Source organism: Ciona robusta, chromosome 3 (assembly GCF_009617815.1).
Source record: "Ciona robusta chromosome 3, ASM961781v2".
NCBI classification, from domain to species: Eukaryota; Metazoa; Chordata; class Ascidiacea; order Phlebobranchia; family Cionidae; genus Ciona; species Ciona robusta.
In genome coordinates this window covers 6,117,082-6,142,597 of record NC_143237.1, presented here as the reverse complement: position 1 = coordinate 6,142,597, position 25,516 = coordinate 6,117,082, and the positions used below count along the sequence as shown (strand labels likewise).

The 25,516-nt window shown below is 35.1% G+C and overlaps 3 protein-coding genes across 5 annotated transcripts; 2 read left to right on the top strand and 1 right to left on the bottom strand.

The window, feature by feature from the left end:
• The first annotated feature begins 1,893 nt into the window (after positions 1 to 1,893).
• Positions 1,894 to 11,095, top strand: LOC149738586 (ubiquitin carboxyl-terminal hydrolase 10-like). The gene is made up of 14 exons (XM_089875108.1): positions 1,894 to 2,058; positions 2,603 to 2,659; positions 2,719 to 2,743; positions 3,077 to 3,931; positions 4,699 to 4,790; positions 5,071 to 5,183; positions 5,810 to 5,948; positions 6,230 to 6,367; positions 6,847 to 6,959; positions 7,584 to 7,776; positions 8,226 to 8,370; positions 8,703 to 8,765; positions 9,254 to 9,375; positions 10,344 to 11,095. The coding sequence occupies exons 1-14, from the start codon at positions 2,032 to 2,034 to the stop codon at positions 10,407 to 10,409; spliced, it is 2,148 nt and encodes a 715-aa protein (XP_089731234.1). The 5' UTR covers positions 1,894 to 2,031; the 3' UTR covers positions 10,410 to 11,095.
• Positions 11,096 to 11,909: 814 nt separating this feature from the next.
• Positions 11,910 to 17,659, bottom strand: LOC149738585 (tektin-4-like). Of its 3 annotated transcripts, XM_089875111.1 has the most exons (10): positions 17,539 to 17,659; positions 17,260 to 17,359; positions 15,852 to 16,141; positions 15,242 to 15,365; positions 14,725 to 14,853; positions 14,597 to 14,667; positions 14,031 to 14,174; positions 13,177 to 13,399; positions 12,715 to 12,869; positions 11,910 to 12,345 (listed from the first exon to the last, which is right to left on the bottom strand). In XM_089875111.1, the coding sequence occupies exons 3-10, from the start codon at positions 16,130 to 16,132 to the stop codon at positions 12,129 to 12,131; spliced, it is 1,344 nt and encodes a 447-aa protein (XP_089731237.1). In that variant the 5' UTR covers positions 16,133 to 16,141; positions 17,260 to 17,359; positions 17,539 to 17,659; the 3' UTR covers positions 11,910 to 12,128. The 3 variants fall into 3 exon arrangements, with proteins under 3 accessions (XP_089731237.1, XP_089731238.1, XP_089731239.1); XM_089875112.1 differs by lacking the exon at positions 17,539 to 17,659 and having other exon boundaries at positions 17,260 to 17,375; XM_089875113.1 differs by lacking the exon at positions 17,539 to 17,659 and having other exon boundaries at positions 17,161 to 17,296.
• A 37-nt stretch (positions 17,660 to 17,696) lies between these two features.
• On the top strand, positions 17,697 to 23,988 carry LOC149738584 (selenocysteine-specific elongation factor-like). Its single transcript, XM_089875109.1, has 10 exons — positions 17,697 to 17,936; positions 18,170 to 18,315; positions 18,885 to 19,039; positions 19,704 to 19,856; positions 21,035 to 21,199; positions 21,478 to 21,875; positions 21,954 to 22,070; positions 22,694 to 22,808; positions 22,870 to 23,026; positions 23,351 to 23,988. The coding sequence occupies exons 1-10, from the start codon at positions 17,746 to 17,748 to the stop codon at positions 23,521 to 23,523; spliced, it is 1,770 nt and encodes a 589-aa protein (XP_089731235.1). The 5' UTR covers positions 17,697 to 17,745; the 3' UTR covers positions 23,524 to 23,988.
• The last annotated feature ends 1,528 nt before the right edge of the window (positions 23,989 to 25,516 follow it).

The window sequence follows — 25,516 nt, the reverse complement described above, 5'->3', positions numbered from 1 at the left end:
ATAACATGCCGTGTATATACACCATAATAATAATAATGGCCGTCGGTCGGATACATGTGACCTTTAAACTATGAGTATTCTGTTACAGATACAATTAGTTAAAGAAAAGATAGAATAAACAAAGAAAATAAGAAATGAACAATTTAAAAGGGGCATGCCAACGAAACCATAAGAGGGGTGCTCAAATATGATCTAAATGTACCACTATAGTTTCCAAAATAACAGAAAATTGAGGTTTCGTGGCTATACTCTTACGCTTCAAAACGTATAACCCGTGAGGTTTCTAGGTGGGCAACTATACGTCAAAACAATTAAACATCATTTATAGCGAGCCAGAAATGACGTAAAACCCAGGCGAAACGGTCATATATAATAACCGTTGCGTTACCACCGCGAAAACCCGGTAGTATACGATGAATAGACTACATATACACGTTTTGCATGGTAAAAATTTAATGCGAATAACGATCCGCATTAACTCGTCATATGATAACTCGCTAACCGCGTTATTTTGCATGGTCATTGGTTTATGCTCGTATCAACATTGAGTTAGCCTATTTTAGCATAATATTGTTAAATCTAGTTTATAAAATAAGTTATGATACCTTATGGTCAGAGTGTTTATATACGGCTCTGAACTGAAAACTGTAAAAATAATACCCGAAAAAGATTAATCTCTTAAAAGTGAGCACTGTAGTTATGAGTTCTCCGGTAAATTACAGTCGGGATTGCCTAGGTTACCGCAATATATAGAGATTATGAAACTTTTTCACTTAATTTCCACACTTTGGCCCGCTATTAATACGAATGTTCAAGTGTTTTAACTCAGAGTAACCCGCGACACCTAAACTGTCTGGATTGTTAGCGTTAAGCAACCACTATTGTGCGTCATACATACATGTTCTGCTGAGCACTTTTCAGTGCTATCTATTTATTGAGAGTTTGTTTCTCGCTATGTTGTAAGAGTTATTATCGACTTATACTGTGCGAGTTATAGTCGTAAGTGGTTACAGTAAAAGTTAAAAGGACCAAACATCTCTGCTATTTAATAAAGCAGTCAGAACGAGATTGAACAGCTTATAGGCGTCTAGTGTAAGAGCACGCAACGTCGGAAGTCAATATACAACATCTACCTTCAGCAACAACAGCAGCAAGCGGAACGCCGCATTGCATTCATATTACGCTGGTGGAAAGTGTCACAGGTTTGTGGTTAGGGGTTATTGGTTGGGGGTAGGGGTATTGAGGTTATTCGTCAGTAGTTATGTTTAGCGGTCAGACAACGTACAAAAAGGGTTCTTCAATTCTACCGACAGTTAATAAGTACGTTCCATTTTACCAAGTTAATATTCGCTAAAACCATTAAGTTACCGCGATAAAGCAAACGCATTTGGGAAATCAAAGTTGGTCCTACAAGAGAGCGAATATAACGTAAAACAGCTGCTAAGTCATCTGAAATCATGGTAATATGTTTAAGTCTTTTTTGTATGAAAAAGACACTAAATTGTGTTGTGTTACTGTGCTTTAAACATTGACAAAAATACATCAATGTTTGTTTGAGTGTGAGCTAGTCAATGATCATGTTGTTCAGTGTTTTCGGCAGCTGTGGTTTCATTCAAGCGTAGCGACTGTGGTTGCCTGCAAAAAATGCCGGTTGTGCGCGAGAAAATTAGAACTGGTATCATGTATCTGCTTAGATCAAACGTTTTACTGTTTGTAAAGTTTTAAAACTTATTGTATAAATCAACACATACTTTAGTGACGAAGCTTTATGCTTATTATGATGCGCATTGCAGTTTTAATGAAGGTGTGCTATCCCTAATAAAGTTAACTTTTGTTGAGCAGTGGATTGACAGCAGAAGTGTTTTTAATGCGCAAAGTTTCAAGTAGAACTTATTTTTCTAACCTTTCTCTGTACAACACAGGATTTTATATAAATCGTTGAACAGATCTGTACAGAAAATATCGGAATTTTGTAGAGCAATAACATTTTAATACTCCCTTTAAAATGACACTCAGTGTTTAACCATATAAATGGATTTAAGCTCCACTATGATAGAAGTAAGTCAATACCCTGTGCTTCATAATATTTATACAATGCATAAATAAGGTTTCTAATTAAAGGTGCAATAACACTTCATAACTATAAATGAACGAACGAATGAATGTACCTTACTTTAATCTCTGGAAAATGACAGTCGTTATAACGCGGGTGTTCTGTTTTATACACCTCGTGCCAGCTTACGAGTTACCAAGTATATTACTTTGTGGGTGATTGTTTTTATATGGAATTTTTACATTTTCTTTATGTGTGGCTGATAATTTTGACAACTTATTAATGACCACTGGGTTGGAGCTGTGCCGTTAAGTGTTTTGCTTAAGGACACATTCGCTCACAATGACAGCAGCAAATAACTTTGCGCGCTAACCAACGTCCAACTGTGCTACGGCGCTGGACAGCTAATAGGCTATAGACTTTATTTTTTTATAATACATATCCTTTTGATTTCATTTTGTGATTCATTTCGTTCTAGTTGACGTTGTCAAGCTTTCCTAGAACTGTAGGCACACTTTATTACCTTGTTATAAATAATTCATTTTTTAGTTCGGAGATTTTGAAGTAAAGCTGCAACAGATTTACAAACACCATGAGTGTGTGGAGGTAATGTTACGCAATGTATTGGAACTTTCGCTGTTTAAAATTTATTTTTGTTTTCACAGCTTCCTACATCCTGGCCCCCAGAAGGTTTGTTTTAATTACTGCACATTTTTATTTAATGTTTGTAGTTTGGCCATTGTCATCTGCCAGATTGGAAATTTTTTTTGGCAGAGGAAATTTTTTTTGGCGGAGGATTTTTTTTTGTGTGGATCTTTATTTAAAATATTCTATTTTGCACGAATTGTCGCCGATTTTCTGTGTAATTTATTAAGGTTTAATGCAGCAGTATTTATTACATATGTCATGTGCGGGCATTTTCTCCCGAATTAAAAATATTGTGCGGATCGTCTTTTAACGGAATTTTGGTCTTAGGCACCTGGTATGTATATACATGTAAGTAATATATGTCATTTTTATTAGATACACACCAGTTATCATTTTGCTTCCCGGAGGATATAGTTGGTGTTGAAAAACCAACAGACCATGTTCAAGATGCTGTCATTGTAAAGTCAAATGACGCTTCTTTGACTGAACCACCCTCCAACACTCCGTTATGTAACGGAGGGGGTGAAAAAATAAACGACACTTGTGTTGTAAATGGAAAAATATCCAAAGAGGAGATTATATACAAAGAAGAAGAAGATTTAAAAATTCCCGAAAAGCGAAAGGGGAAACAACAAGCAGTAAACCCTGTTTCTGTAAATAAACAAATAATTCGTCGCAAATCTTCCAGTGGGAATGAGAATGACGATGCAAACAAACAAGTACCTTCAAAGGATACAATAACATATTCTGAAATTAATAACAATAAAAAAAGTTCGGTGCACATGGATGTGAATGGTATTCCAGACTCTAAAAATCCTAAACCTGTGGAAAATCACACCCATGTTGTCAATGGAGATTCCACCAACCAAAGGACTACCAACACAAAACTTTCAACATCTGAAAAACAATCACCAGACTCGAACATTATGTTATCTCAAAAATCCGAACAAACGAAACAATCTACTCCAAAACAAGTTACCAGCTGGGCTGGACTGTTTCGTGGTTCAGCGAACACAAATGGAAGCAGTGAAAGCACTGCTCCAGCGCCCAAACAAAAACAGTTACCTATTCGTAAAAATAACAATGCGCAAGACAGTACTCCTGCCACAGAACCTGATAAACAAAAGTCAGACGCAAACAGTGCGAAACCTGTAAGAAATGGTTCTGCTGCAAAATCTTCATTGTGTCTTGTGAAACCAAGTGAAGATCCAAATGCAAAGGGAATTGCAGGTAATCATGTGTTTATGTAATAAGCACCATTGGTTTTTCTGAAGCCTTGGAGGCTCACTGAAGAGTGCACTGGTAACTACTTGTCAATACAGTTTTTAAAATAAGTCTGCAATATTGCCGATGACTGAGTGAAATGCATAAAACGTAAACAAAAACATATTAAACTCGTATCAGGCGTTTAACAAGCTGAAGTACAAATCTGAAAGGATTATTAGTTATTGTTGGACTGGAATAAACAAATGCCAGTTTCAAGATCGTGTATTACACACGCACGTCCGCGTTTATCACGTTTTAACTTTTATATTAACCATTACGCCCAACAGTAATTGTTTATGTTACAGTAGCGCTTGTGACGCACTGAAAGATCGTTAAACTTGCAGGTGTAGACTTTTTCATAATCTTAGGATCTGCTTTTTGGCGGTGGTGTAACGTTTATTTTGGCGACCAGATGTATTTACGAGTAAAAAGTGACAAACAACTTTTGTACTGTAACTTTTATAACCACCAACATAAACGAAACTAAAAGTTTAAATGTGTTAATCAAGCTTCTACCATTACCACTCAATTGTTGACGGTTTATTAAATAGCATCAGCAAAACCGGCAGCAATTTCGGATTGCCGACGTAAGTCTGCAGGGCTGCAGTTGGTTGTAGCTTGTACTGTTTACAAATTTTTTATCAAAAGAATTTAAGGATTTTTAGTACAGTCTAAAGTCGTTTGAATATGTAAGCTACATACTGTTTGCATTTTGTTATATCCATCCACAGAAGAGCTACACAACATGGAGTTAATATTCAAACCACAAGCATTCATACCACGTGGACTTACCAACACTAGCAATTGGTGCTACATCAACGCTGTATCCTTAATCTTAACAAAATATCAAGGATAAAAGGCTGATATATTTATATATTATATATGAAAACAATATTTTGTATTATTTATGTATACAACAAATATTCACTAATTTGTAGTTTAGACTAAAATTTAACTATATTTTATAAACCCAATGCCAGCACCAGCGCAATGCACAATGCAGTATCATTTGAAAATTTAAAGTTGCTACACCATTATCCACTAAGTACTTTATATACATTGATATCTACTGGTGAATAACTTCCTTAACCAATTTATAAAAGACATTACAAGCGCTGCTGGTGTGCCCACCTTTCTATCAGTTTCTGAAAAGTATTTCTACATTTACTCCGCTGAGTCAGAAGACAGTGACCTGTTCACCAATCATCGATAGTTTGTAAGTGACTTCATTTTATGTCTGATAAATTAAAAATGATTTATTTTTGTAAAAAAATTGAGAATCTTTATGTGTGAAGTCATGCATTAAGAAATTTCAGGATATTTTGGTCAGAATTGGCCATTTATCAAAACAGCCTAAAATGTGTGATAGCAAACAAAGTGTTTAATATACAAGTCAAAATTATAGTATTATAGATATATATTTAATAAATAACCACAACATACCTACCAAAACTTCTCCACAATAAGCCTCTCAATCGTATAATTAATTATTGATTTCCTCTATCACAAATTGCCGCATGCTCGCAAATCAAGGGTTGTAATCAATGCGTTATAAATTACATGCATGCAAATGGTGGTGGATTGCTAGATTATTATTTGAAACAAGTGTATTTTCTGTAATAGTAAATAGCCTTCCTAGATGGAATTTTTCCTTGTGGGTTGTCAACCATACAAAACTTGAAAGTATTTTTTTTTCTATTAAAATTATCACATGCAAAGTTACATTTGTGGTAACACGTAAGCAGGCACAAGGTGTATGAAATAAGACACTTGTATTATAAAAACGGGTTTGCTACCCAAAGTGAGAATAACTAAGTTTCATAACATTCATTTTAAACTCAGCTTGCAACTCGCTTCTGAGTTTCGACCCCTTTCCACAAAGCGTGGATTTGTAACAAAAGAAGTTCGTCACGGACCTCCATTTGAGCCACGATATATTTACGACATGCTTACTCTTATAAAGTCGTCACTATCAGAAAAGGTATTACCTGTAACACGTTGTATTTGTCTGACAACTCCATATCTCTACACTATCTTATTCAAACACTTATATTTACATTACCCCTAGCCCGAGTTGATCTGTTTAATGTCATTTGGCATTTACTGCACTTTTTATGATTGTTGACCTACATGCAGTCTTTTAGTGGATGTAAAAAGTATTTTGCCAAGTTTTAAAAAACACATGCTAAGCTTATGTTCTGCTATAAATAATTGTGTAATTATCTTACAGTTTCAATGTTTTACTCATTTTCTTCACATCAGGGTCGTCAAGAAGATGCTGAAGAATTTCAGTCTTGTGTATTGAACGGACTTCATGAAGAGATGACTCAGCTGTTCACGTATTTGAATGACTCAGCAAACTCACAATCTCCGGAATCTCACTCAGAGCAAGATGATTCGGTAATAAAGGCTTTGAACTTACAAAAAATCTTATCAGTTACCATGTACATAGGTTGTCCTGTTATATAAGTTGTGTGAATAAGTATATATATATATATAACTTATTTTTATCCACACATGGTGGAGCAAATTCAGCTTTTATAATAACTGTTCAGTTTCACACGCTTTTTACCAATTAGTTAATAGTTATCACATATGTAAATTCTCTTTCCTCTGGTCTTGATGCTAGTGCTGTGATCACTGTGCCACAGTGTTGGGGAAGCGGTAATAGTTTGTTAGACTCTCTTTTTTATGAAAACTCATTAATGCAGTGCAAAAATTTCAAGTGTAGGCCTGTCTACTTTCCCCCCCAGGTTTGCCACTTATGGCCATACACAGTAGCATCAACATTATGGCCATACACGTTTTCATCCCCATTAAAGTCCTAGGTATATTTGAACCATGGTGTTGAGGTTTTCACTTTCCACCTCCTATTTCAGTCCTCCACATCAGAGGAACTGATGAACGGAGATGCAGAGAAGGAGGAATGGGAAGAAGTCATGGCCACCAAGAAGAATAAATCGGCCGTTACACGAAGAGCTGATGATACAAGGTGATGTTTCATGTTTGTACCAATAGCATTCACTGTAACATTTGTAACGTAGTAGTGGAGTCTATTTTGTTTTCTGTATACATAAGTAGTTGGTGTAAGTCCGTTGTTATTGTAATTTGTAGGGGTTAAGCTTGTAAAACCTTTTTTTTCCTGTAAACCTGGCAGATTTCACAAATGTTTTATAACGAGACACAGAACACAGTTTGTCTATGAAACAAAAACTTTTCGATAGCAATTTTTTGAATTCCACAAAACCCAGGTCATTGAAAAAATTTAGCAAAACTTATGAGATAAAAAAGAATGGTATAATAATATAACCAGGGCACAGCCAGAAAAAAAAAGATAAAGCACAATCAAGAAAGAATTTTCCTTAACGGAATTTTTTTTAACTGCTGTTATGGTGGCAATTAAATTGACTAGTGCGAAATAATACTAAAGTGATTGGGCATTTCTTTTTTTCATCATTATCTTCCACTCTTCACTGTGATAACTAAAATATGTTCTGTAAAATATCCCAACTATTCTCAACAGGTTTTCCATGGCAGGATAACCCCTATTATTACCATCTTTCCAAATCCCTTTACAACATACTTACATAAGTTAAACAATAAACATTTTCCACAGAACCCCGATATCAGATATGTTCCGAGGAGAGCTATGTACTTCAGTTTTTCGACCCGGGCAAAAAGTTTCTGTTTCTTACGAACCGTTCTTCTCACTGCCGCTGAGTGTTCCTGCAGATCATGCATGTAATGTGGATGATGCTTTGATGTCACTCACTGACAAAGAAAGTTTCCTTGCAGATGGGGAAGGACAGGCAAGTGTTGTAATAGCATTATTAAGGCAGGATGTGGCGTTGTCACTGTTGTATGCTTTTTGTCTTGGAGAATGGATTGTTTTGTTTTTTAATTGTTGTTTAACTTCCTTTTGTAGAAAATAGATTTTCTAAGTTAGTTCTAATACCTAAAATAAAGTTCTAGTTCTCCCCTTTGCTAAACTGTATGGCAGTAAAATGGCACAAATGAGTTATAAATATATATATATATAGAAAAAAATTATGGCAGTTATATTCAATGGCAGAAAGATGGTCATCTCCCAAATCAATAAATATTCATAAAAATATATGAAGATACAAATTATTAAATGTGAGAGTAATGTAATACTGATACATTTTTTGCTCCCTCCCCATAATTTTATGTTTTTTCACTGCTACTTATATTTATTCGAAAAAAAAACAAAAATTCAGCTTTTAATCTATGATTCCAGTCTGATGCGTCACGCCAACAAACACTGGAAAGCTTACCACCAATCTTCATTCTACATTTAAAAAGATTTGTGTACGACAAATCTGGTGGCTTGAAAAAAGTTGACAAAAAAGTTGAATATAAGACTGACATGGTCATTGGGAAAGGTAGGATCACTTATTCTATAATATTCACTTGTTTTTTTGCATGATCCTCAAAAGCCAGGTTATCCTGTGTACTTAGAATAAAAATCACAACAAGCAGTAATAGGAAGATAACCATAATAATAAAAAGTAACTGCTCGGGTTTCTACTTGCAGTCTTATGCAATGCCTTGTAGTTAACTAAATGCATACATGTCACAATACTGTTATAAGACTCCTAAGCCGTATTAAATTGGCTTTTAACTTTTTCCTTTAATAATCTGAAGGTTTTTATGATACTTTGTTGCGGACAAAACATTTTATAAATTATTGTGAAGTTTTTATTTGTTTTTTTAGAAATGCTTTCCAAATCAGCAAGAAAGCTGAGCATAAACCAGAGAACGTACAAACTGTTTGCAGGTTAGTTTTGCTAACCCACATTTCATACATACTTTTAATCATTTGGGTGATCATGTAGTCTTGTACTAGATAATATATATAATATCCAAGATGAAACTGATCAATATGAAATTTATTCACTTCATCAATCTGGTCAATAAATAACTTTTCCAAAAAATCTGTTTAACTTCTCAAGCTAAATTAACTTTAAAACCTGTGCTTTTAAAATATATTTATCAAACTGTTTCGTTCTGAGTTTCACTCAACAGCAGTTACATGCTCTTATGAAATAGCGATGGCAGAGCTCATCAGCTTAACCATTTCAAACACTACTAAAATAATTTTTAAGTCATATGCTTATACCATATTGACCTTACAGTTGAATACCACCACACATTACATCCTTATAATTGTAATGTAAGCCCTAAAAATTTTGACCTTTACAGTATTTTATGGCAATATTGGTCCACCAATTTAAGTCGTATGCTTATACCAAATTAATCCCACAGTTGTATACCACCATGGAGAGAAAGCAACCGGTGGTCACTACACAACCGATGTGTTTCATATCGGGTTAAGTTCGTGGCTTCGTATCGACGACCAGAATATCAAGACTGTACATCACACTGAGGTAGGTGGTATATTAAAAATTGAATAAAAAACGTGTAATATATATTGGTAAAATGTGTTTTTACTACCAGGCGTTAATTATAAGAAAAACTCATTGCCAATATATTTTGATGTAAAATTTTTTAAACATATTTTAGAGATAGAGAAAAACTGGTGCAATGCAATACATGCTTTTTCACTGATAAGCGTTAAACATAGGGTACTCTCATTGATTAATGTGTGCCAAGTAAATTTGCTCTTAGTGTTTGTATAAACACTCAAAATCAGGGTAAAGGCTATTTTAGGCTTAGGACTTTGGTGCTAAAACATGCGATGCCATATTTTAAAGTTGGGATATCACCCAAGCCACTTCTAACATTACTCCCAATCACCCATGATAGATGGTGGTACAACCAGGGTAAAGGCTATTTTAGGCTTAGGACTTTGGTGCTAAAACATGCGATGCCATATTTTAAAGTTGGGATATCACCCAAGCCACTTCTAACATTACTCCCAATCACCCATGATAGATGGTGGTACAACTATCTAAATGTTGTTTGGTTGCTGTTGCTCCTAGTCCTACCCTTTAACATTATCAATAATAATTATAAAACATATTGTTTTGGACAAAAGCTGTAATCAATAGTGGTTTAGAAAAAATTAAAAAAAATTATAAGTATTTAGGTACATGCAAAATTTAAAATTATGGTCTGTTCAGATTTTTTTTATTTTAAACTGTATGATAGATGTCAATCATGTCATGGAACTTAATTATAAAAAGGAATCAAATGGAACAGATTAAAAACATAAAAGGAATCAAATGGAACAGATTAAAAACATAAAAAGCTACTGTCAGCAAGTTTATATCATGCAGAAAATATGTTTCAATTTTAAATGCGAGACAGACAGCTATGCGTTAGTTTACCAATATATTAACTATTAATGTAAACATTAGCTATGTAACTTATGTATGCTGACATTTCATTTCAGGTTACACGACATAACCCTTCACGAACGGCTTACTTGCTCTATTATCGCAGAATTGATCTTGGCTGATGTGTTATCTCTGCATGTTAGTTTAATATTTCAACATTAAGTCTGTTTTTTTTTCATTCGAATAAGTTCTTTCTGCTAATTAAGCAACTCGTTGGTAACTTGTAAGATTCGGGTTGCTTTTTGTTTAAAATGCTTCAATTTATATGTAGTAAGCTACATATTTATTTATGTACATACATATATAAGCAGATATCTAACTAGGCGAGGTATCTCTCCGCGTATTCTAAAAAAATAAAAGTTTTTTTGCAATTTTGACACCCATGTATACCCTCTAGGCTTCTACTGTCTGCTGCTAAAAAATCTGCTTTTCGAATAGTATTGTATATTTTCGATTTAGTAGGTACGGACTTTTTGTAACCTTGGTAAACCTAATTTACATTAATTCCCAAGCTAGTTACAGCAACTGAACAAAATAACTTTCAAAAATTTACCAGTAACTTGCACTTTTGCACTTCTTACAGATAACATGTCGTATTCATTAATTTTTCTAAGTGGCATTTATCTTGTATGAAACTGAGCTCTAACGACTGTAATATTATAAACTTAATGCTCCTAAACTGGTTAAAAGCAAGCATGCTGCTTTTAAGTTTTTTTTTTCTAATCTGGATTCTCTGAGCGTTTTGTGTTGCTTGTTGCGTGATGTAGTTATTTCTATGCGAGTAATAACTCGATAATTTATAAGCAAACTTGGCGTTTTCATTACCGCGAAAGCTGAAGCTTGTAGTACAGTAGGGTGGGAGAAGATGGGAAACCTTTTCTATTCTATTTTCTCATACCATTTGGTAGTAAGCAAAGAACATTCGGAGAATTATAAAACTGTATCCTCACGACTTTCATAGACCGTTGCTAATTGCTTAAAATTTGATCAAGATGTTTGGATATTATGTGCTCAAGGTGTCCCATCTTTCCCCACGGTACTATATATTAGCAAAATAGATCACCAATTCAATATAGTTGTCCCATATAATGGTAACGTTTGTTTAAAAATTATAAAAACTTCTATGGTTGTATTGGTTGTTTACTTTCTGAGCAGTGCAGAAATTTCTTTCCACCATTGCCTATTGTTGTAATCGCAATTGACAATAAAGCCAAGTGTGTGATGGCATTTTGTTTGGTTTGATAACTGATTGTGATTGTAGTTATTGAAATTTTTTAAAATTGACTACAAGCTCTGAAGTGTGTTCCATGCAGGTAAAAGTAATAAGGTGGGCATGCCAGGTAAAGGCGTATCCTGGAATTTAAAAAGGGGTTGTCCACTATCTAAAGAAATCTCAAGTTGAAAAAAAAATTAAAAGTTAGGTTCAGGCCTATGTAACCTCTTGTATACCTACTGATACTAGATGACCTAGACTAAAGCTAGAGTAGAGTTGCCTCTTTACCATAATATTATTAGAAGTGTATTGTCAATAGGCAAATCTGTGTATATAAAGGTCAGCACAACTTTTTGGATATTAACCTTGGCTGCCTTCTATTTCGAATGTTACAAAACAAACAATCATGTTGTGTGAAGTGCGTTGTGTTTATTGTAATCTCTTTCATTCTATGTACATGAAGAGCAGTGAAATAACACGGCAGAAAACCAGGTAATGGCAAATTCTAAAATCCTCAACGAAGCAAAGATGCTTCCAGTAATTAGTGTGGCTGTTTATAATACAGTGAAGAATTTGTGCAGAACAAGCAGTAAATATTGTTTCAAATCCAAACGCAAATCAAACTGAGTTATTGGTAACCAGATAGCTTGATAACTGTGGGGTATCTGGTGCGTACGGTCATGCACTTCTCCCTGTCGATGAACAAGCTGTTTGTTTTGATGGCGATTTCCTTTTCCAAAGCCATCCTTGTGTCTTCCAACTCGTGCAGTGATCGTTCTGCCTCCGATAGACGGAACTTGAGTTTCTCGATGCTGTCCGTTATCTCACCAACCTCAGATACAAGCCTAATGGTATGGAAAGTAAAAAAGTTTGAATATAAAACATTTATTTTACCCATAGTTTTGTAATGCTGGTAGCAAGTGAAAAAAAATAAAACAAGTATATTGCTTTAAAGTTTAAAGTGAAAGCAACTAAATGCATACGCAAATTGATTTAAAATGAAAGCTTTTTTATATATGAAACCACAAATAAAAAAATTTATATATGAAACCACAAATATGCAAAAAAAGGATTCTTAAAACTATGCCATGCTTAACCTAACCTATAGAAACAATATGTTTTGTTATCTTAACTTTTTCATTTGAGAGTTTACTATACAAATTAGGAAATTTGCAGACTAAAATGGAGCCTTTCACAAAAAAAGTAGCATGAACCTGTACTGCACAGGATCCCTGCAAAGCTCCACACTCGGTCTGTACGTTCTGTGGTGCAGACGAGTTTGTGAGACTTGCATTGGAGCTTCTTTGTCATTAATTGCATCCTTTAACATGGCAATGTTGTGCTCCTGGTTGCCAATCTCAATCAACACCTGGATAATACAAGAGGGTGTAAAACTTAGGCTAGGGATGTTTATATGCAACTCTGGCGTTTTTTTTATATGTGTGACATTTATAGACTGTAAATAGTTCTGGAACTGTATGGTGCACATTTGTTTTGTAGAGACAGTTTCTGACTTATAAACAGGAAGTAGTCCTAGTGGGACAAGTTGTCTTTATTTGGACAATTTTTCTTGTCATTCATATAAAATATCAAAAAGAATAAGAAACCAGAATCATCTGCAGAACAAGACATTAAACAAATATTTTACATAAAAAAGCAAAACATGAATAAATCACCTTCTGCAGATGGTTTTCCAGTTTAGTCTTCGCATCATTCATCTCTTCAACTCTCTTTGCGAACGCTTCATTCACTGAGTTACATTGCTCTCTCAGATCATCTGATGTATCATGGAGAACGTTATCGATCAACGAACGAAGGTTGATGGATGCCATTCTCTCTCGCTCAGCACGAACGATGTTATCGTGCGTGAACTGCGCCCATGTCTCCGGTGTTGAGGAGCTGGTGAAATTTTGGGCTTTTTTAATGTTTTAAAATTATTTATTATTTTTTATTATTCAATATTTTTAAATTGTTGAATATTTTTAAATTACTAAATATTTTAAAATTATCAATATTCAAAATTATTTATTAGTAAAAAGTAAGCCTAGTATAAAGTTTAAAAAAATTAGTTGAAGAGACTAAAAAATCGTTTTTTTTTTTTAACACACCAAATGACTTGTATATTACAGAAGCCAAGAGTAATGATAACTTTCTTACATAAAAAATACAGAACAAAATGCTATGTTTTTTAAAATACACCTTCATATAGTAAAAATCTTAACGATACAGTTGTTTTTGTTCCGCTGTAGATAACTTAAACACTATCACAGCACATTCACTGGCTCCATGACATAGTGGTTAGCGAGCCTGCCTGTGATCCAGAGGTAATGAGTCCAAGGCTCATCGCTGCTACCATTGGGGGCGTATGTGTCCTTGGGCAAAACACTTAACAATAATTGCTCCAACCTAGTGGTCAGTTACAAAGTAACATACTTACTCGTAAGCTGACACAAGGTGTATAATACCGAACACCCATTGACTGTTGTTTTCCAGCCATGCCAGAATAAGTAAGTTACATCCATTCACTTACTTGTCCTCAAACTTAGCAGAGTTTGGATGATATTGAATGTCAGTTGATTGGTTGTTCAACCTTCCACATTTATCATCAATGTTATGAGCATCTAGTTTATCGCTCCAATCCAACTCCAAGTTTTGCTTGGCGTCTCTATTCATACTGTAATAGGAGATTTGCTAATGTGTCAAGATACTAACTGGTTAATGCTGCATTTTTGTTTTATAGTGATGTGTATAGTAGATTTAAAGACTGTCATTTTGCTGTTGATTTTACTTTCTTCATTTTTAAGAAATTATGACTTTTGCTATTGTTTACGAAAAGATAAATAAAAAATGATGATATGTTATAAGTGAAAAAAAAGAAAGGAAATGTTCTAAAAGCTATAACCAAGCACTTTTTTGTCTTAAGCATACAAGTAGGTTGGTTCTTGCATGGGTGCGTTTCAAACAACTTGAGATTAAGAACCCTTAATCTATGTTTTGGAGAAGATATACCAAACAGTAATGTTTCAAACAAAATATTCATTTTTCTTAAATGCTGTTTTATATTAACTTTATCTAATACATCACAATTAAGCTTACCGAATCTGGTTTTTAGTTTGCTCAATTGTCCTTTTCAGCAAATCCTGAACAGATTTCAGCAAATCAACTTCCTGTATAAACAACAAAACATAAACTCCCAATTTCTTAACTTTTCATCCCAAACTTACCCTCAGTAGTTGTATTTCCACATTATCCTTCACCAGATCAGGACCTTGTCTTCTGAATCTACATTCCAAGTTATCCGTAGCAATTTGCATCGGTATTTCTGTTGCATCGAGCGCTTTTTCCAATCTCACCTGTGAAAGGGTGCATCGTATTGAATGTAACTCACTTTAACCGTGCGTGGTCCAAAAATTAGTCAATATAACACTGGTGTTCATAAACCCAGTGCCAGGTGACGAGTTACCATGTATGTTTTTTGTGGGTGAATATTTTTTATGTATGGTTGATAATTTGGAGAACCTATTAGTGAGAGCTGGGTTGGAGCAATTGCTGTTAAGTATCTTGTCCAACTCAGCTGTCATTAATGGGTAAAAAAAACTCCAAAATAATCACCCATAAAAAAATAAAAAAACAACCTCCAAAATAATCACCCACAATAAAGATATATACGGGCAACTAACTAAATCTCATTTGTGTAAGAGAATTTTTTTAAATTTTTTTTAAAAAATAAATATTTTTTACTTTTTGCTGAAACAGAAGTTCAGTTTCAGCGATAAGATCATCAATCTCACGCTGAAGTTCAAACTTCCAGAAGTTGATATCGTGAATTCTTTCACCCAACTTCTTTGTTACGTCAGCTTGAGTTCTAAATACAAAGATTTGCTTACAATTTTTTTTCACCATCTTCGGTATACAATTTGATAGGAATAGAGTGTTACTTTAGTAACTAGAAAACAGGTTTTTAAAAAATCTTTGTTTTATACAAATTAAGGAGACAGAGGTATTATACTGATTATGTGAAGGGCAGATTTACAAAGAGAATTCTCTAACTTTAAAAAGTAGTATTTCCAAAATACTGTGAAAAATATTTAATAATGAAAACTAGTTAACCAAGAAAATAAACAAAAAGTAAACACAACGGGTATATAATAAAGCTAGTTAAGCACTCTTAGAGTATTGAAGTTTCATGCTGTTTTAAATTTAGAATTCAAATATTTCAATGGTAAGTCATTCTTTAAAAAAAATTTGTCCTGTAACTCATTCCCACTTATCCATATACAATTACCAAAACTTCACATGTTAGTCTTATTTTTCCAATGGAATATACAATTATCAAAAATAACAAAATCACCTGTTAGTAATAGCGAGAGTCTCGTTAGCGAGTTTCTTTGACTCGTGTTGGATTCTCTCGGCATTGTCTCGATCCGAGAATGACTGGTAGAACTTGGAGTAGTTGTTCTGGTGCCATTCATCGGGTGTGTACTTGGAGCTCCGGAATCCAGCAGTGGCGAGTCCATGGGAGGTATAGGAGCCAGTGTTGATGGGGATGCAGTGCTCCTTTTTCCCAAGAGCATCCACAGGGATAGATTGAGGCGCTGGCTCAGTTTTCAAGAGAACTTCTGCTGCTGCCATTTTGAAAATCTGCGTTAACGATATAATGTTAATTGTTAATAAATTAATCTTCCTGGTTAATAAATTATTGTTTATTTCAAAAATCAGTGTTAATAAACAAATATTTATTATTTAATTTAGTTAGTTTATCCTCATGTCATATGCCAGAGCAACTATGAGTGGGAACCACAGAACTAAAAAAGAATAGAACGCGCATCTCCTATGTCGGCAAAGGAGAGAGCATGATACACTCTCTCTCTTTTGCGGGTCGTTCCCGTTTACTATTGTAGTCAATGGAATCGAGGTCGTTTTATCTAGTTTTTCTTCATTTTTTGACTTGATTTAAAGTTATAGGGTAAAACAACTATTCTCTAATATACAAATATTTCTAACAAACCGTTTGCTTGAAGGTTTTTAATTAAAATTATTAAATAATTAAATTTCCTAAAAAGTGGTAAACTGTAAGCGTTAACCTACCAAATAAGTGAACTGGCCTAATAAACTGGAATAGTTAGTGTAGTTTTTGAAATAAACAGCAAAAACCTCTTAAAACTACTATGCGCCTATCTTTTACAATGGAGACCAAGCGAAATGGGGACGGAGTTGGCGGTCACGTGAATAGAAAAAAGAATATATCACGGTTTTGGGAAGTTGCGCGTTCTACTCTTTTTTATTTCTGTGGTGGGAACATAATATGTTAGGGTGAGATGACGGGACACCTTTAGCATTTAATATCCAAATATCCTAATCGTGTTTCAAACAATTAACAACAGTCTATGGGAGGCGTGAGTATACGGTTTTATAACTTTTGTCCTTTGTTTACTACCGATTAGAATGAGAAAATAGAATGAAAGAGTGTCCCATCTTCCCCACCCTACTAAATGGTAAGAGTTTACAGCAGCTACAACTTTACAAGTTGTAGTGAATATAGTGATGCATATTATTGTGCATTTGCTGATTCCTAATTTGCATAAGCAACATATAATCCAAGTTTCTACATTCTTAAGCAACTGTTATTTGTCATAAAAACAATAAATACAATTTCTTACACATCAAAGTCATTAAATTTTAAATTCAAAGTTAAAATTTCCTAAAATTACTGTAACGTATTCCTTGAAGATTACCCTCCGCATCACCCATTAGCTTACCGTTAGTTTATATGCTGTCAACAGCTTAAAAATGTCGCGCAAACCGAATGTCAACTCCGCGGAATGAAATCTCTTGTCAACGTTTCCGTGGCAACGGCGTCTAGGTAACAAATAATTAAAGGGAGACCTTCATAGTTAACTGTATCTTTTAAAGGTGAAACTTTTTAAATTATTGTTGCTGTTTTGACGAAATGATTGTTTGTTGAATAAAATAACGCAAATATTTAAAATAAGATATGACATCTAAACACAAAAAAGAGAAAAATAGGTTTATTGTACCAACAACGAGTTTAAAACGTAATTTGTTCCAAAAACTTTGGTATTGCATTGAGCGCTTTAAATTAAATATACTTATTTATTTTCTTCTAACAATAAATTTCTTGTTTGCAATTATCAATTTCGCATCGTAATTTTTCTTATCAATGAATATTGCTGAAGGTGTTTCCCCCACAATGAGACACGTACAATTCTTGAAACGTGAAGTGGATGATTAAGCAGATTTTTGCTGAAGTTTATTTGTGTTACGATCTGTGTTTATTGTTGACATACACCATGGCTGAAATACTAAACTTTAATATTGGTATGTTGGGCCATGTAGACAGCGGTAAAACTTCACTGGCAAAAGCTTTAAGCACAGTTGCTTCAACTGCTGCATTTGACAAAAATCCTCAAAGCAAGTACGTAATTTATCATTTATTAAAATTTATTACGATTTATTTGTTCTTCATTTTTTAAATTGCATATGATAATCCCCATAGCTATAACAAGTCGGGCATTAGAACTTCAGGTCCCTTGAACCTTTCCCAAATAAAGGTATGGTTAGCAAATAAGGGAGGAGGGGGGTGACTCTTTACTAGCAGTTAGCACCAATTTATGTATAAAAACAAACACCATAACCAGAGTATTTCAGAGAACGTGGGATAACACTGGATCTTGGTTTCTCATCGTTCACAGTGGATGTCCCAGAGCATTTAAAAGGATCTGGTTACGAAAAAGTTCAATATGCATTAGTGGACTGTCCTGGGCATGCATCGCTGATTAAAACTATAATTGGAGGTATCTAAACCTGAATAAACCTAATACATTTTATATTTTTTATATTAATGTACAATTTTTATTATCCTAGTTCTATAACCAGTAACCACTTAACTGACACAATAATGTATAAGAAATTGTGAAATTTTGATACATATTTCACATAAGTAACATATAGTTTATAAGAGCACCCCTCTTTGCCAGTATGAATGAATGAATGTAACTTACTTTATCCTCGCATAGCCGGAAAACGACAGTCGTTATCACACGGGTTTAACACCTCGTGCCAGCTTACGAGTTACCATATGTTACTTTGTGGGTGATTATTTTTTTGGATTTTTTCATTTTTTTATGAATGGCTGATAATTTAGACAACCCATTAGTGACCACTGGTTTGGAGCAATTGCTGTTAAGTGTCTTACCCAAGGACACATACGCCCACAATGGTAGCAGTATATTATGGCCCTTTCCAAATAGATGCAACGTGTACAAGACCAGTGTGTCTTATACCGCATGTGCTCATGTACAACTGCCATGGTTTATGCTGTGATATTTATAAAAAGGTAACAACAACAAGATATAAATTTCAGGAGCTCAGATTATTGACCTTATGGTTCTTGTGATTGACGTTGTGAAGGGAGTCCAAACACAAACAGCTGAGTGTCTTGTCATTGGTGAAATTATCTGCAACAAAATGTTGGTTGTGCTAAATAAAGTTGACATGCTGCCACCAGAGAAAAAACAAGTATATATTTCATTATATGTATATTTCAGAATTTTGAAACACGCAACGTTGACCAACAGTGGTTAAATGTCTGTCTGTATCAAAAGATACAGGTTCAAGTCCCAATGCTGCTACCAGTGTGGGCATGTGTGTACTTGGACTTTAAATCTAAATCACTGTAAACTAGTGGTTCCTAATGTGTTGTTTAAATTGTCAGCAATACATAAATTGGGCATAAAAATATTTCACCTACAAAGTTACATATGTGGTAGTTGAAAAGCAGATACAACGTGGCTGTTGTTGTCCCATCAAGTGAGAATAAAAAAGTTGCCTACATTCATTTATTTACCACGTTTTATATTTTTTTTAGTTTATCGCATTGTATGTCTATAAACTTTTTATTTGCATTTTTTAAATTTAAAAGTAATTTGTTTGCTGATATATAGTGGCATAAGAGTAGATGGGGCACCTCTTCATTTTATTTTTGTGATCCTTTTGGTAGTAAACAAAGAACATTTAAGAAAATATAAACCGTATCCTCACGACTTCTATCAATCTTTGTTTAAAACACGATCAGGACATTTGGTTATTATGTACTAAAGGTGTCCCATTTTACCCCACAGTACTATCCAAAAAAACTGTAACCAATAAAGAATTTTTAATTGTTCCAATATAAAATGTTTAGCCAGCTATTGAAAAGATGACAAAGCGCATGCAGAAAACATTGGAAAACACAAAGTTTGCAGGTTGTCCTATCACCACAGCTGCAGCCAACCCAGGTGGATCAGCTGATGTTACCACACACAGGGAACCTGAAGGAATTGAAAATCTCATTCAAGTAGGCGATGAATGCAGTTGTTTTTTTAAATGATATCTTGATATGTCTAGTTGATATAAGTTACCAAACATTTATCTAAAGTAATAGTAGTGTATGTATTTATATAAACATAGTACTTTATATTTTTATAAAGGTTATAACAAAATAACTTTATTTGTCTTTTCAATTACGGTAGCAGAATTTAGAATTTTTTTAATGAAAAGACAGGATATAGCGACAAAACAACAGTTGTTAAAACACGCTTACAGTTAAAAACATATTTACATTTGAATAAAAGAATATAAGCTTGGTCGCTACACCTAGGAATCTGTAAATTGTTTTATAAAAGTAAGTCTAGTTGATGTGAGTTACTATGAGTTACTATCTTGAGTTGTCGTATATCTGTATAAACTCTTGTAAACAGGCTTTACTCAAAACATCCACAAAATAAAGTACCCACTTTTTAAGTCTTATTTTCTGTCATCAAATCTGCAAAAATTTTGACAGAACATCGCATTTTTAAACTAAACATTCATCCGCAATTTTAGTGCAGTTGTTATAAACCTCCATACAATAAAATACCCAATTTTAACTTGGAATTGATCTCCATCAAAAAAATAAATATGCAATATTGCAATAATAATGACAGAACAACCCATGTTATAGGTTACATTTACTTATGTATGTAACCTATGAAGTGTAAATTTAAAAAAACTGTACATTTGTATGGTTTACCAGTAAAATACTAAACATAACCTACTTCAGAATTGTTTTTTTGGTAAAGTAATGTTTTGATAAACTTGGGGTTTAAATAATTGATTGACCTTTGTGGTTTAAATAAGTGAATATTTATGCCCTAGTATATACAAGAAGCTTGATGCTTCACTGTACTGCATACAAATGAACTAACAATGCTGGCATTGCAACACATTAATTAGCTTGCTTGCTTCTTAACCCAAAGGTTGTGGGTTCAAAGCTTGAATGTAACTTACTTTATCCATGCTTGGCCGGAAAACAACTGTCTTTAACACGGGTGTTCTGTTTTCTACAACTCGTGCCAGCTTAAGAGTTACCAAGTGTGTAACTTTGTGGGTGATTGTTTTTTGAGAGTATTTTTTTTATGTGTGGCTGATAGTTTGGACAACCCATTAGTGACTACTGGGTTGGAGCAACAAGTCACATTTATTTATCTTCCACAGGTATTGGGTGATAGCACTTACATTCCGACTCGCTCTGCTGATGGTTCTTTCCTCTTCAGTGTTGACCATTGTTTTTCCATTCGCGGACAAGGGACAGTGATGACCGGGACAGTTTTAAGCGGAAAAGCTTCTGTAAATGATCAAGTAGAAATATCAAGTTTGCAGGTGAGAAAAAAGCTTATGAGTTACCATGTATGTTACATTAGGGAAATTTTTATTTTTAAAAATATTGTTTTTATGTATAGCTGATAATTTAGACAACCCATTAGTGACCACTGGGTTGAAGCATATGCTCACAATGGTAGCAGTGACGAGGCTTGATCCCATTACCCTTGGGTTAGAGGCAAGCACGCTAACCACTATGCCACGGCGCCGGAAACTAGTACAGCTTCACCCATTTGCATGTTGGTAATGTCTATGTTAATAAGGTGTTATTCCTACAGATGACAAAGAAAGTCAAGTCAATTCAAATGTTCCGTAAACCGGTTGGCGCAATTAAGCAGGGTGATCGGGCAGGGTTGTGTGTCACCCAGTTTGACCCCAAACTCCTTGAACGGGGTTTGGTTTGTACCCCTGGTAGCTTACCCACGCTATACGCTGCGATCGTCAGCATAGCTAAGATACCATACTACAGTGGATCAGTTGCAACTAAATCAAAGTTTCACGTCACCATTGGCCATTCCACAGTCATGGCTCAAATTACAATATTTGCTCAAGTGACCACAAGTGGTGAAAATAGGGAAGGAAGCCGTCCACTAGGAGATGCTATGGAGGGACTGACTCTTCAAAGCAAGACTTTTGATTTCACAGCAGATTACATTTTTCGAGCCGAGCTATCCAAGTGCGTATGATATTAAAACCAAATAACAAAGGTTAAAATTCTTCCCTAGTTATAATTGATCCTCCTTTTGTTGTGCAGGGATAAAACTAAGAAACAGTGGGCATTACTTGTGTTCGACAAACCAGTGGTTTGTAGAGCAAACAGCCTAGCAATCGGCTCCAAGTTTGACACAGATATAAACGCCAACAAATGCAGGTGGTTATTACAGTAGGGTGGGGGAAGACGGGACTCCTTCTGATCGTGTTTTAAACAATTAACAGCAGTCCATGAAAGTTGTGAGGATACTGTACTATAATTCTTTGAATGTTCTTTGGTTACTGCCAAATGGGACGAAAAAATAGAATGAAAAGGTGTCCTATCTTCCCCCACCTTAATATATTCTCTTATGTTTGATGTGAACTATTTCTAGTTTGGTACCATGCATAGGTTACTTGTAGCTAGTGCTAGATCATGGGTTGTCCAAATTATCAGCCATACATAAAAAAAAATGAAAAAATCCAAAAAAAAATAATCACCCACAAAGTAACATACATGGTAACTCGTAAGCTGGCACGAGGTGTTAAACCCGTGTGATAACGACTGTCGTTTTCCAGCCACGCGAGGATAAAGTAAGTTACATTCATTCATTCATTTCAAAGTCTAATCAGTTTGATTGGTGTAAGTGTTAATGGGCAAACTCAATTCAACGTTAAACCTAATGACCTGTAATGGTTAATCTTAAGTATTTGAGTATATAGCAATGGATTTGCACTAGTGGGGGGTAATTTTTAAACCGAATTATGTACTGCTTCGAAATGACATTTTCACCTTATTATCAGATTGGCTTTTAAGGCGGAAATATTGGAAGCATTCACTGCCAAAGACTACGTGTCATCTGTTTTACCAAAGCTAAAAGTTTACAAAAACAAATCTCGGGAAGGAACTGTGGAAAGGGTAGGCCTCCCGCACGCGCCATTACGTAATGCATTAAGCAATTCAGACTCAATTCACTCAGGTGCATGACGACTACAGCGTGATATGTAAAGGCCTTTTGAAAAAAGAGACGAACATCGCTCTATTTTCCGGTCTCCGGGTTGAACTTTCGACCGGAGAAAGCGGAGTCATCGACGGTTCGTTCGGACTCAGCGGGAAAATAAAAATCAGATTGCCCGGTATGTATGACGTCATAATAATCGAAAAAGCGCTGTGCGTAGAGAATTAGCCTAGGTTTTGTATGTTTATATATATCAAATAACGCTAGCAGAACCTGATTTCCAAAAAATGAGTTCATCGTTTCTTTCCTGTTATGTTTGGTAGCCGTGTGACCGCAGAAGGCGTGTTAGTGCCAGCTGCTTGTCGTATTAGGCTCTTGTGTGGCTGATTGGGTGGCGTATTGATCGGCACATTTCCGTTTGTGGTGGTGCCATCTTGCTTTCACAGTAAAATCACCTGGTAAATTAATCTTTAACACACTGTGTATCTCGGATGTTTTCCAGACGGTTTAAAGCCGGAGACAAAAGTTCTGCTCGGCGGAAAAGGGAAAAAGTCGAAAAAGAAACAGACTGAAACAACAGAACCTCAGCAGGCGAACACCAATCAAGCTGTGAGTGTTGCCATGCATTTCAAGAGATACATTTACGACCCTGCGAAAAGAATGGCGCAAACGTGACGCATTCCGTCCACTAAGTGTCATTTTTATGCTTTTAGTAACGATTAGCGGTCGCTGTGTCTTACAGTCACGCGTGAACTTGTTCAGGAAACGAAGAAATAAATGTAAAGGCCGTATTTGCGGAAGTATGAGAGTGATAGATGTGAAAATTGATTAGTCGCTCGTCTGGTATTTTGACTGTACCTCATTTGCGACGGTAATTATTAAGTCACGCTTGCCACTTCGGCCGAAACCGTACTAATGAATGTACAGATATTGAACCTAAAAACGAATCTTGACGTAACCTAGTATCATTACTGATCGGGTTTTCCGTTTACAAGAATATTGATGTGATAAATTGCTTGGGAATTATTTTATACCATCTTTCGTGTTTCGTACTATGCAAATAAACTGGTTAGCGCTTCCAGTTATTGTGAACGGTTACCCTATAACGGGATTTAAAATAAATGTATTCGATTACGGAAAGCGATTTTATTTTCATTTTCAATTGGCATAATTAAGATTGTATGAGACAGGCCATGGTTTGCATCGAGGAGAGAGAAAGCATTCCTCTGAAATTTAAGTTTTCTGGCAGGAGTTATATTCCTTTTAATGACGGATTGCTTGGCCGGTTTCCTAAATTGAAGTCAATTCGTGTTGTTTGTTCAGCGCTCGCGTGAATCCTTTGTCTTGCGGCACCAGGCAAGCAAATGAAGCTTCCTGCTGTTTCTCGGCTTGTACTGTTCGCAGGACCAACAAAGGCGCCTTCGTGAAATGCTTTCTCCCTCGCGGGATTAAAAACTCGTAATTGCGATATTGATCTGCAGTCTATCGGACAGACAATCTATATATCGCTGTGCGTTTTGTTGTGTAGCAATTTTGACAAGCTGTTCCTGCTGCTGATCGGTTGACTAATCAGTTTAATTTAACGGGATCTCTTCGTTTGTGTATAAGACCGTGAAATAACCGTGAAGATTGTGTTAAATTGCTGTTGGAAGTCTGAACCACGTTGGTCTGAGCATACAGTGTTAACTCTTCAGCCACCAAACAGGCTTGCCTCAGTCATAGCGGTATATACGAGTTGATGGTAGTTTAATAGGCAGGTATGTTTACAACTGAATCGGGCCCTCACATTAAAGTTGATGTCAGTGACAATTACGGCAATCTTGGACGAAGGTAAAACGCCCGAAGGGACGCTTAAATGGCTATACATGCAACGCTACAGTTGAGCCCTATAGCAAGACATTACAACAAAGCCTGTCTTTGGTATTGGTAGCCTATCACGGTAATTTCGTGTGCAGTAGTTCTTAGCTTAGAGGTTGGGTATTAAAATCATGCTGTATTGTTAGATTGTGTTCAGCACTGTTTCAAAGAAGTGTGATTGTTTTGTTGCCTAATACAGTACTATACGTATATGTTCAAGGAGGTTTTAGTTATTCCACGAAATAAGACTATACAGTAAGCTCGTACGTCATATCTGACAGTCAATATGACGTATTTGTATCTCAGGTTCTCGGTCAAACTGTGCACACGATATATTTATATATAAATGCAGTTACCGTTAAAACAATTCTTTTTGATCAGGTAAATTTCTAAGAACCAAATATACAAGCAATTAGCTTTCGAGTTGTTCAGTGTTGTAGCCAAAACACGACAGAACACACATTTCAGTATCGTTTCTTACCTTGATTTGATTTCAGATAAATCAACTAAAATAGCCTAAGGGGCTCCCACGTTGAAGACATGGGAAGTTAGTGAAAACCTTTACAGCTTGTTCGCGATAATTATCTTGGGATTTCTATTTTAAGAAGATCCCACCAACCAGTTGATATGTTGTAAATATACACTATATAGCAGGGTGGAGGAAGATAGGACACCTTTTAATCTATTTTCTCGTCACATTTGGTAGTAAACAAAGAACATTCAAAGTATTATAAAACCTTATTCTTACGACTCCCATAGACCGTTGTTAATTATTTAAAACACGATCAGGATATTTAGATATAGTAGAGTG